Below are 13615 nucleotides of genomic sequence, written 5' to 3'. Positions count from 1 at the left end.
GAAACGCTTTACTGTCATAGGTTTGGCAATGGTATCCCTATGGGGATGGAAAGTTTGCTGGGAACAAAGTGGTAGAAAAGTGACATTTATCTAGTAGAAATTGACGGAGAACCGCATATTGCTACACATTGTCTGGGGATGGAAAATACGCATGCCTAGGCCCGCTACAAACATCAATAATAAATTGGCAAGAAAAAAGCTTTCATCGAGTGGAAATAGAAAGGAAACTCCGGAAATAACATATTTTCTTACTAATCATTATCATTTCGACACATTTCGAGCAGTACAAGCAAGTTTTCGAATCGGGGGATGAATCTGGGGATGAATCTGGGGATGAATCTGGGGATGAATCCAGGGCCGTCGCTAATCACTTTCACTTAGGGGGTGCCAGTCACAAATTTGCCGACAAAATAGGGCGTGGCCTACGGTATTCCAATTTTTGGGTGTGGTATTTTGACGCAATTTATTTTGTTTATCAAAGAGTATGTTCTCGTTAGTCAATCATCGCTTCAATTTTCGAGTGACTGTGGGTACTTGGTTTGCATCAGTAGATCTTACTAATAGGACCGCCAAGAGGTTTCGAAGGCGGAGCGAGCAAAAATTATTTGCGACCACGCCTTTTTGATTATCTTAAAATGCATTTCAGAATATTTCTTGCAGTCCTTTCTTGCAATCGTTTAAAACTTTTAACTATTTTTAGGCATACTTCTTCTACGTTTCATTGATTTTATTCTTAAAATGAAGTTCATTACTACTTGAGGCCCCCTCGACCTCAAGGCCCTGAGGCACTTTGCCCCCTTGCTCCCCTCAGCAGCCCTGCTTACAGTGGCTTCCAGTACCTCCAGGATCAACGTTCAGAGTTTTTCAATAAACTTTGTCCCCAAACTTTAGGTAGAAATTAGGTCGCCCTGGATATTGGACATTAGATTCTAGACTCCGGCTGCCGATAGGAAGCCATTTGAAATTTTTGGTGGACATTTGCTCCTCAGTGACACCCATAGCGTCATCTGTACCTATTTTGAATTGCTGAGGGTTTTTTGGTGATACTTTTTTGGTCCTATCCTCATCTTACCCAAACTTTTTGCTAAAGCTATCGCATTGAGAACTTCGAAAGTAAAACCCGACAAAACTCTACTTTTAGAAAATTTGCCGACAAGAATTTTCTAGGGGGGGGGGGGGGGGGTATTTATAGCTATATGCTTTCAGGCCCTACCAACAGATTGCCGACAAAACAAATTCACAAGATGGAAGCAGTATCTGGGGATAAAAAGCGTTATGTTATAAATAGAGTCACGTCGCGCCTTATGGAACGATTAACGATTTCAGTAAAAATTGTTTCCTCAGCTTTTTTTAACTTCCTAACAAAATCAACTTACTACAAACGCACTCTTTGTTGTATAATCTACATGCTTGTGTAAAGACACTCTTGTCAGCTTTTCTCTCTTTCTACACGAGCAACATTGCTACAAGCCACTTTTGTTAGTGAAAACTTAGGCCATCGCCCCTTATGGAGCAACTCAAAGAGCGGCTATTGTTTGGGTTTCAACGAATATTCGTTCTTGAGAGGCTAAAAAACAAGTTGAAGGGTTTATTTTTTAGCTAAAAAGCCGACCGAGGGAATTGCCAAGAAAGTTGAGGTGCAGGAAAAAAAGAAAGTCAAAGGTCTACTGACAACTTCATTTACATTCCGCTTACTTTTTAAAGATTTTCTCAACTTTTATGAACAAAATGAAACAAAAAGTACAAGTAAGGTCGTCAGCACAATAATTTCGCGCGTTTTTTGAAAATAAACAAACCCAAACTCCTTCATATTAATATTTAACATTGCACAGTCATAATTCATGAAAAAATCGAATCGTTCCATAAGGGACAACGTGAGCATTGGTTCCAAATCTTTGATTGGCTGAGCGACCAAAATTCTCCTTACCCCATTAGCCAATCACAATTCAAGAAAATGACAACAAATGTGCCTCGCAGGTAGATTCAGCCCTATTTTGGACGTTTTTACCACTACCCACAAAAAACAAACGTGTGAAATGTGCTGAAAGATAACCTGAATTTTTTTGAAAATTGATTCTTCAATAAATTTATGGAAAAACTGCAGTTTTAATCAGTAAAAATTTTCCCGCAATCGTTAGTTAAGAAGGCTTGAAACTGTCCCTTTCAAACCCTTATAATAATTAGGGGGAGGGAGCACAGAAACAGTTTTTACAGTTTTTGAACCTTGAAAGTTGTTCCATCCACGTAGTAAACAAATATGAACTTACCTTTACAAGCCAATATTAAAATATTTTCTTGTCGGCATTGATGCTTGTGTTACTGACGGAAAAAACGCTAAATTCCTAATAAATGACTTAACAAATGCAGCAATAATATTGAAATTCTCAACAATCTCTTTGCAAAAGATAGCAAGATATATTATGATACTGGGACTTTGCATTTGTATTTGGTGTTACCTTGCTTAAAATAAAAAGGTTTTACTTTATCCCGTTTTCAATTTTATTCACGTTCTTTGTTAATTGTAGTTCATTTTTAATTGTATTTGTAATAGTTGCTTACGTAAAGTTGATATTCTTTAGGGCCTTGTCGAACAATCGTTATTTAAACAAATACACGTTTAAAAACTTTAGAGGACTGTTTTTATATTTCAGTAAAGGACAAAGAAATTATTATAGGCATTTAAAGTTGTTACTTCGTTGAAGTTGTATAAATGTAGAGCATGTTTTTTAGTTATTTAGTTAGTTTTTGCCTTCGGGCATTATAGGCAAGACCTGTTTGGTCTTACAAACAATGCCGATGTTAGCATTATTGAAGGATCTTGAGCAGCAGCTGTCTTGAGAAATTGATTGTGTTTTGTATTTTCATGCAGTACGATATTAGGCCGGTTTTGAAAATATAGTCGCAAAGCATGCCGGTTGCACAAGAGTCTTTAATAAGGATGTCATTACACATTTACCGTAAAGAAAATCACTTGCTTTTTATGAATGTTGCCAGTTTCAGGCAGCTTTAGCTGTAAAGAAACATGTGAATGGTGATGCAACGATATTAGAATAAACTGGCATCCCATATGTACAATATCCTAAGCTAGGAATAACAAGCAGTTGTCAATTGCGCGCGCACTAACACGCAACCGTTGTGATGTGATGACTCTTTGTTGTGTATGCGCGAGTGGCTAACGATTAAATTATTTTAGCACAGAATATTATGCTTCCTCCTTTGTCTTGCGCAACAATAACTCGTACTTCATTTGGAGATGGCAAATTTTCCCTCATATTTAGAATAAAAACCTTTCACCTTTCTCTTTCTAATCTCTAATAATGAGAAGAAACCATCATGCCAAGTATGTTTTGCACTGCGTTCTAAAACGTGGTAAAAAAAGAGGGCAGAAAAATTTTCGAAAGCAATAATAGATATAAATAAAGGTCTCTTGCTAAAGTAATTAAAACATGACGCTTTGCAAAGCAAGATATCTTGGACGAATTTAATGATATCTTCGTATATAGTGTTTTCTTGAAGTTTGTTATTTTGTTAGTTTGTACGTGCTGTTTTCCCACATACTAGTTTATGGGGTGTTTTAGACTTTGCATTTTCACAAAGAAAACCATGCCATTTTGCAATTGTCTTTTGAAAGCACCTGCCTTGCTGACAGTGGAAGAATTTCATTCATGTTCAAAGATTGTCTGAATGATAATAAGATTTTGCCTTCTACAAGCATAAACCTCTTTTCCACCGGCGCGCGAAGATACAGGGCCTAGCACAAAAAGTATCCATTCAATAACGGCAAAGAAGAGCTTCATCCAAGAGTTAAACTGTTCTTGCTTCTTACCTTAAAGGTACATACTATCATTTCACAGGGCCGAAGGTTGTTATTTCGATAGGCATACCTCTTGCATTTTGGGGAGAATAGAGCCAAAATGTCTCATACAAGGTTACTCGAATTCAAATAATACGGAAAGTCGCTTAGAAGTAAAAGATAAAGATTTTGTGAAAGGAGGAGCACAAAAATGCTAAAACCCAGACTACACTTACAAATGTTCCTTGGTCAACATGCAACATATCATGAAGAAAAATGTTTCATTAATAAACTTTTCTCAGCCTGAAAAGATTCTTAAACACAATATGCTAAAGCAAAGAAAGACAGATAGCAAGTTCCTAGGATTCTTCTTTGCGATGAGTTACTGTAACCGTTTGTCTCTTAGGTAGCAAATACTCTGGAATATAACAACTTGTCTTTCTTTATACAGGAAAAAACTTCAGATAGACCAGGACAAGAAGTGAGAAATTACATCTTTTTCTCGACAATTTTTAGGCAGAAAATAGTTATTTTATTGCTTTTCCTGACTCTAGAGGCTGGCCTTAACCGAAAACCTACTCCGGAAAATGCCCCGCGGATCGGATCAGATTTTGTATTGCGCACGCGCATTGGATGCAAAAATGGTCACATGATTGATCTACAACAGATCGAAACGGATCGAAAAAAGTTGAAACTGTTTCAACTTTTTTTAAACCGTCCCGGTACAGTAGTTTTCTTTTGATCAAAATCGGATTAGAACTTTTTAAACAATAGAGCACTTGCATCATGGCATTCCAATCTGAAACGATCCGTGGATCGAACGGATCTGATCAGAACAACACGATCTGATCCGATCCGCAGATCGTTTTCCAGAGAGGGTTTTCGGCTTAAGGCCTTTTTTGTGTAAATGTGCGAGATGATGACTTCATATTTAAGCCTGTTTTTTGCTCTCCTTATTGCCTTGATAGCTCCAAATATATTGTGAAACGATTCGTGATCTTTGTCATTTGATTTGTCATTCAAATTTCCAACCATTCAAGTTATGACCGAGCAAATAAAACACGTCTTCACTACGTCAGTGCGTCAGTCAGAACTTTTTCAGTTTCTTATGAAGAAGACTAGCCACCTTCACGAACGGAGTCCTCTTCCGAAAAAAACGTTTCTAAAATACATAGAAGATGAAAGAAAAAAACACCAATTTTCTTGGTAGCGTTTTTTTTGTCACTTGTTCAACGGTTTATGTGCTTATAATTGCTTTCACATTTTAATCTTAAAGGGTCTTCTGACTCAGGTTAAGTTCTATAGCGTCATCAACTCCGACCATGCTAATCCCTTTTGGTATAATAGAAGAAGTGACAGTGACTTTTTGATAGACGATAATAACGATGAATTTTATTTGTTTGGACTGGTATTTCTATCAAATTGGAAAAACCGCTGTTTTCAAACATTTTCCAAACAGCCTCATGCTTAAAGGTAATGTATCCAGCTAAAGCAAGCAACTCTGCGGGGGTTTCCAGAAACATATGATTTTTCATGCGATCGCCCCAACAATTAAGGTCGTTGTGTTCACCACTCTGCTGCGAGGTTATCTTTTTATGTGAGCAGTTTTGCTGACCAATCGCAAGCCGTTATTTTGATGGATGGCTTGACAAGTTGGGTATACGCAGTTCTTTTATATGGATGGACACATTACCTTTAAAAACCGTAACTTTTCCTTTCGTTTTAATTTGTTATGGGAATGCAGATTCAAAGATAAAAAAATCACATTGCGCATGTGCAGCTTATGCAAAAATTTCCGTCGTGACAAACTTTCGGACAACTGTAGATTTTGTACAAATAAATTTTCTGACAAGTCTTTGTCCGAAAGTTTGTCACGACGAATATTTTTGCATTTAATTTACTTGAATCCAAGCATCCCTTACATTGAGAAGAGCGCATTCATTCAAATTCGAGGCGAAACACATTCAAATTACGAAAGATTCGCAACAATCTATTTGTTTTAAAATTGAACATCGATTTTGACATATCGCACTTCGATCGTAAGCTGAACATCGATCGTACTAGAGAACATCTGCGAAGCTTCTTTCAAATGACGATCTTGCTGTGAAATTGGCCCTATGGCGTGCATTAGATTATTTGTATTGTTCTAAGAATGAATTATGAAGGGAATGATGTGCTGCATTAGTAAAAATAATATCAAAAGACCTTACTTAAAGTGTATTAAAGATGATCATCATAATAGCTAAGTAGTTAGTCACAACAGAGACTATGAAGGTAATTCTGACAGATAGGGTTTTTTACCTTTGGGCATCCGATAATATGCAAGGAACAAGGGTCCACTTGACTAATTACAAATGTTGATAACAAAAATCCGACAAAACACTTCATTCACTATCAGATATCTTTAGGCATTCCTTTCCTTTCAGATTCATGCATTTGGTTAGTCCTTCGCAGGGGCTTTGTTACTAAACCTGCATTTCTCGCATCAACCACCTGTAAAATAAATTGTAACGAATGAGCTATTGTTGAAAGAAGTTAGAACCGTTAACACCGCTAAGAGTGGAGTTGGTGAGGGAAGAAAATTACCAGAACAAACAATAACTAACTTCTGGAAAGCGAACATTTCAAGGATCGCGGAACAGCTGACAAACGGAGGGAGGGGTCTAACGTAATAGTAGTGGTAAATAAACAGCTGTATGTGTAGGTTTGTCACCAGCTTCAAATCAGCGAAAAGATACGAATAATAGTCAAGAACAAAGCAACACGACAACTAGAATCCTATGTAGTCACATGAATTGAATTTAATAAATACCAATATTTCATCAGAGTAAATGTAACGAACGAGTAGATAAATTTAAAATGTGCGATGGTGATGCCGGATTGGTTGATGTGGAATGGTGTGAATACAGCGCAGCGGAGAAAAATAATGGGATGATAGAACTGGAGGAGGAAAGATTGATGGGTGATGTGAGGGAATGTGGGTGGTGCTTTTATCATTATTATCATTATTCATTTAAAGTAGGCGTATAAAAATAGCTACAAAATAAAAGCTAATCCAAGCCTACTAAAAAGTAAAATTGTTAAAAAATAAAAAAATAAAAATACATATATATCTAACATCAGAAATAATTAAGTATATATACATAAATACATATTTTACAATGTTTTACAGCATTTTTGGCATTTACAATACAATACATTTATCCATTCAAGACCCCAACCAGAGCCACGAAAGGTCCACAAAGTCTACAGTTGCATTCCTCTCTTTTCCCATATTTTATTCTCCTTTTAGAGCTGGAGAGGGTATCTGATTATTTCATGTCATTGGGAAGTGCCTGCCACAATCCACTCCCTAGAAATGATATCGTCTCTAAACCATAGCACGTAGTGCGCGCTTGTGGCAGTAGTAGATTGTGGCAGCTTCTCAACCCATACGTACTGTGTTTTTCAATAAAGATGTCATTCATGAAAGTAGGATTGAGCTCATATTTTGTTTTATAAATTTCAATCATCAACAGTTGTAAATTCCTGCTGTGGATTGGGACCGCATTGTCTCTGAGTAACATTGTGTCAAAATCTGATTTCATATCTTTGTAAGTTATCCGCAATGCCCGTTCGTGAATACGATTAACTTTACTATTAAGTGTTCTATCGCAGAACATCCAAACAAGAGGACAGTAGTTGAACTGGGATTAGATAAATGCCTTCATTATTCTCTTTAGTTGTTCAGTATCAAGAAAGTTAGAGATTCTCGAAAGAGCATGTAGCTTTCGCCAGCCTTTTTGCAAATGTAACTCAATTGCTTTTTAAAGCATAATGTTTTGTCCAGAATCACTCCAAGCAGCTTTTATTTCGTGCTCTCTTTTATCCTGACACTTCCGATATTTAAAGAAATATCATTACTTTAAATCCCAAAGACCATCCGAAGTTTCCTGCTGATAGCTAAAATGTTTTAGGAAAAATTCATGTATGTAAATCTTGATTGTTTGTGAAATTCAGTTCACTAAATTCAATGGGCTTCATCCAGCATCCTTTGTCAGAACCACAGCTATCATCATTAATGTGACCAGAGTTCAAAGCAGAGGGCACAAAAATTAGAGAACTTCATTAAGAGTGTTTGATACAATAAAAGGTCAGTTATAACCATGCAAAACAACAGCATGTACTAACCTCATTGAGAAATTTGTTTATAACCTCAGAATACCCATAGCACTGCCAGGTGTCATTATGTGTCCCAGTGACAAACGTTTCAAGTCGTTTCATCGGGGCTGTTGAAGCCTAGAAAACAAAAAAATCTTCCCTTTCATCAAAAACTTACATGTCAACTTACTAGTTATCAAAAATGTTTTTACAATAAAAACTTTCTCTGAATGTTTCTTTCTTCTTTTTGTAACAAGAGCTTTTAAGAAAAGATTTAACCACAAAAATGAAAAATGCAAATTGCTTTAGATAGCTTGAGTTTAAAGACTGAACTTTTCAAAAACAGCAATATAAGAAAACAGAACAGTACCAAATGTTTATCCGCAAAGGCAAGCCCAAAAATTGCTGTATTTAAAAAAAACAATGCGGGCAACTTACATTGTACAAATCCAGCATCATTGCAGGGGGCACAAGCTGATCTGCAAGGCCAGAAATGAAGAGCGTTGGGACCAGCAACATTTTGACTTTCTCCATTGATAAAAACTACAAAGGAAATCGAAATTTGCATAATACACAAAACTAAAAAGTTGTCTACCTATATTTGGTGCTTTTACATACAGATATACCGATATGCAAGCTGAATAAAAAGACTCAATGATACTAAAATTTTTCTCATGACACTCCTTACATGATCTAATTATGAACTGTTAAAAACTTGCAAAGGTGACCAGAAACGTGGGATAGGGGGGCTATATTTCCATTCACCCTTTGTCATTTTCCAGCATTTCATACTCTAAGGAGCATCATTAAAGCTTAAATTACAAATTGAAGATTTAAAATACAAAAAAGTAAAGAAAAAGACTTCACCCTGTTCACTTGAGAAAAATTTAATTTACTCTTATATCTGTCATATCTTATTATCTATGTACATAATATATTATGTTTTTCCTCAATCTTCATTGTTTTTGCTGACTGACTATCTTTACTATGATTATGAAATTCTATCAACAAAACTGAAAGACAGAATAGTTTGTGTATTAAAATGATACAAAACAATAAAATAAAAGAGCTAAATAGCCCTACTTCATGAAAGCTGTGGGAACCATAAAAAACTGAAACAAGATTAACATATGAAATAAAGTGTGCCAAACAATATGTATGTAAAACATTAAAACTTGTCTTAAAGATCTTACATGGATTTTAAAGAGGAGATACTAAACCAGACATACTTGATTCCTGTAGCAGACTATTGGTAGCTTTTGAATCCATGGAAACATATGACAGGCTATATCTGGAATGCTTGTAAATGTGTTTTCAATAATCAGTGCAAAAATGTGCTCTGAATAATCTTGATTAGTTGCAAGGTCTATTGCCACAGCACCACCAAGAGATCTTCCATAAAGTATAATTCTCTCATGATCAATATCGTCTCTTTTTAAAAGAAATTCCAAGGCTGCTTCTGCATCTAAATAAAGTCCTAAAAAATAATGAATCATAAGTAAACTGAGCAAATGAGGAAAATATTGAATAAAAACTTTCTTGGAGTAGCTTTTCAAAACTTTGCATCTCAAAGAGAAAAAAAAAATAATCATTTATAATAGCAAAAGATTGATCATCTCTCGTTTTATTTTGCAAAAAATATAATTTTTCTATTACTTATTTTATAGGGAAGAGACTTGGGAAGTTTAATTGGAGCCAACCATGTAATGAAAGAGCAGAATCAAAGTTCAAAATAAAGCATTCCTTGTGCAGAGCCAGAATATAAATAAAAAACTTAACATATAAAAATATATATTAAGATGAATTTTTTATACCTTTTTCACTTGGTGATCCCTCACTTCGACCATACCCTCTGTATTCTACTAACAATACATTACAACCACTGTAGGTATAAACAAGGTGAGCATTCAGAAGCCTGTGTCCAATATTGCCGGCATTTCCATGAAAATAAATCAGAGTTGGGGCAACTGAAAGTCTCCGCTCTGCCTGTTTTAACAACAATATATTTATCTGTATGCCATCTTTGCTTTTTATGTATGAATTTTCAAATGGTATTCCCAATTTGTGAGGCGACTGAACAAAAAACCTAGATGATTCTGGCTGATCAGGAAAATACAACAGTCCATCTTGAAAATGATAAAATGCACCAACAAGTGCACTTGCAAGGAGCAAAAAGATTACAACACCACCATACATCCAATATAATAAGATTAAGGACAAGATTCCAGCACTGCATCCTCTCCAGCATCTGTAGATCAGAATCAAAACAAACTTTGCTACTTTTTCTATGGTTCGGAAACCAGAGTTGGCAGGAATATAATTATCATCTGGAAGCATTTTGCACTGTTTCTTGGTTTTCACTGCAAATTATTGTCTAAACTGGAATATCTAAAAATAAATAAATTTATTATCACCAAATTTATTCTTATCATTTTATGTGTGTTTTATATAACAGGGTGGCAGTGCAATTTGACAAATATTGAATGTTGACATGTTTAAAAGGTTGTTCTACATACAGTGTCTCTGCTATCATTCAAATTTTATTCATATTTTTCGCTATTATAAAGATTCCGCCATTATTCCAAACACTTATCTGAATGTGCACACTTTGCTGCTAGCCTCTAGATAACATAAGGCATCCATATTGACTAACAATAAAATTTCCATAAAAAATTTCAACAAAAGTGTGAAGAAATTCCACAAATACTGCCATTGATTGGGTATTTCTGGTCTCTGCCTGTGATATCCTTCTGGATAACTGATCCAAAACTGTAATTTGGCACCAGCTATTATAATTGTTATCATTACTGGGCTTTCAACCTAAGCAGCCAAGGCATGTAACAAAGTTGACATGAATCAGACTGCTGTGCAAGTATCAAGCAGTGCCATAGAATGATTAGTCCCATTTACTAACGTAGTGATTGCAGCGGACATCATTAACAAGTTTGTCTTTGCTTAATTGTTATTTTTGGTTAAACAACAAAATTCCAAATGTGCAAATTTGCAATTCATTTGATACAAACTGTCCAGTTCAAGCTTACACTACTTAGAGAAATAAGTTCCAGCATTGCAATGTTCATCTCTAGCTTTCTTAGTTCCTTTGATGAACCTATTTGAACATATTGCTTTTATTGAAGTTGAACCTTTTCTGAAAACAGAAAAAATTTTATATTTGTCTTCCCCATTGTTTAGATTCCCAGAGAAACTTCATTCTGCACTCCATATTCAAATACTTAAGATTTTATTAGGGTTTACAGGGCAGAACTTGAAATGAAAAATATTAAAGCACTTATAATTTTCTTACAAATCTATTGGTAACACATCTTTGTACACATTTGCACAAACAATTTTAATTTCATGCATTTTAACTAAATAAACAAAAGATAAAGGCATATCGTCCACTGTACTACAAAACGTCAGTGCCTAATGTCTGTCTTACATTTTGGCTTTAAATATCAAAATACCTTCAAGACAAAGTGATTTCAACACTATTATTCAAACATACTGTAACATGTCATTTGGCCATACCTTTTTAAATGCATCAAATAAATGTCTTAGAAAATCTTTTGGTCTTACAAGACTGATGTGAGAAAAATCTAATTCCATAACTAGCATCGCACTTCAATCTGCGGAGATGGGTGTAGCAGATGCTCAACATTTAGGGGGCCTCAATTCTGTTCTTGCCTAAATATCATTGCTTCATTGAAATAGAATTCCCTGAAAGGGGCTTGAAATGTGATCAGTTTTGGCAGTATAAAAAAACATGCAAAAGCTCCAAGCAGCAGCTAAGGAAATTTCCTTGCACATGCCCTAAACTTCCTTGTCGCTGTCTGACTCCATGACAGACTCATTTGAAGGGAGCAGCTGATGTGAATAATATGCTGAAGAACGCCGTAGTAGGAGCAAAAGCAAATTTGACAGTTTATGTGTCCTCATGGTGCGATGATGACAGTCAACTGTGATCAACTATTGTCTTATCGGGGTGAAGATCCTTCTGGTGTTAAGGGTCCTTTTTAATGTTAGGTCCTGGGTCTCAGGGTTTTAGGGTCTGGTTTTTTCGGTATGCCCTTAACAACAAACTTATAGTGGTTTGGATTAAAGTTAATTCTCCTGCAAATAAATTTCTGACAACCAGTGTGTGCACAGTGTGCACAGTTTTGATACAATGTATGCAGCAAGCTTCTAATGAGCAAAGTATTTGTCAATTTGTCTCACAATGTGTGCACAGCAATAATTGGTGAATGATTAAATTTCAATTATTTCCACCTTCCTCCCTTGTAGTTAGTCAAACTTCTAAGTGGGAGTGTGAGATTGAAATGTAACCCTCTAAAAGTTCACTCATTCAGTTGGTTTCAACATAATTCAGTCCACAGAATGGTCTCTACAGAGTACATTCTTACCATCCCTGGCTTAGGAAATTGAGAATAAACCTAAGACTGTAGTTTCTCAGAAAACTGAAATATATGCTAAACAGTAGATTTTTAATTCTGGGCATCAAAGGATTTATGGCAAGCATAGGTCATTTTCAATATATCATATCAAAATACTGAGATATGAGATGACTCCAGGGCCATTATGCAATAATCTATAGGGTGCGGCCCTTAAAAAGTTTCCTTGGGGAATACCCCCAGACCCCCTTCTTCTCACTTGACAAAACTTTCAGATTTCATTTAGCAACCCTGAAAAGCTGTGCCTCATATTTCATTTAATGTATTTGCATACCAGAGCTTTTCAAATCAGAAGGAGAGGATCATCTAGAGAAATTTAATCTGCTCACAAAATGCACATAGTAAACGTGGTAAATGTTCTCTAATTAAGTTACAGACAGCAAGTTTTTCAACTTGTGACAATCAGATGGTTCTGATACTGACCAACACAAGTTCAAGTTGTTTTATGAATACTAAAGTCCCCATTCATCAGCATTTCAAAATTTCAAAGAAAATGTTGTTTAGACCAAGAAAGGACATTTTCCAGGGTGGTCCTTAAAAATTTTCCAGTATCCAGAAAAATGTGTGTGCAGCCCTATTTTTGTGTGTGCATTAGACAAGCCTCTGAAAAAATATTGTTTGTGCACATCCCACACTCGCCAGACTGGTCTGACAAATGTTGTGATCCACTGATTTTACTTATTGCTTTTAAGAAAATTTTTAATCAAGGACATGAATATTATAGCAGTGTTATGTTACAGAAGCTGCATCTATAGCTCTCTTGAATTTAAAGAACAAGAAGACGATAATACAATAATGGCGGTGATTTAATGTAACACAATAGGCTACAATGCTAAAAAATAGACAGTGACACAAGAGGCTGGAAATCCAAAAAAAGATCTTCTACAAACGAAATTTGACTTTCATAGGTAAGACAGAATGAGGAAATAGAATATTTTTAGGTAAATTGTATTTACCACAGTGGTTCACATGTCTTCAACTGCACTGTTAAGTAAAAACTGTCCTTTCTCCACTTCGAGTGGTTCACTTCTCTGTATCGTTGATGCCAAAGTTACAATCTCGCTATCAGTCAACCAAAATAAGCGCACCAACGCGTTGAATTGGATGATATAGCGCCTCCTGAGTGTTCGCAGAAACCAGAAACTGACAGAAGCATTTTGTTACACGAGAACACTGCTGAAATTATTTATCGATAATGTGTATTTGATCTAGTCACGTAAAACTTATTAACTTG

The 13615-nt window shown here is 35.6% G+C and overlaps 1 protein-coding gene across 1 annotated transcript; it reads right to left on the bottom strand.

The window, feature by feature from the left end:
• Positions 1–4991: 4991 nt before the first annotated feature.
• On the bottom strand, positions 4992–13474 carry LOC135689948 (protein ABHD13). The gene is made up of 6 exons (XM_065207316.2): positions 13338–13474; positions 9748–10321; positions 9163–9410; positions 8372–8476; positions 7964–8071; positions 4992–6286 (listed from the first exon to the last, which is right to left on the bottom strand). The coding sequence occupies exons 2-6, from the start codon at positions 10268–10270 to the stop codon at positions 6188–6190; spliced, it is 1083 nt and encodes a 360-aa protein (XP_065063388.2). The 5' UTR covers positions 10271–10321; positions 13338–13474; the 3' UTR covers positions 4992–6187.
• Between the last annotated feature and the right edge of the window lie 141 nt (positions 13475–13615).

Source organism: Rhopilema esculentum, chromosome 5 (assembly GCF_057945365.1).
Source record: "Rhopilema esculentum isolate cy_ngs chromosome 5, ASM5794536v1, whole genome shotgun sequence".
Taxonomy (NCBI): Eukaryota; Metazoa; Cnidaria; class Scyphozoa; order Rhizostomeae; family Rhizostomatidae; genus Rhopilema; species Rhopilema esculentum.
This window is presented reverse-complemented; position numbering and strand designations above follow the sequence as displayed.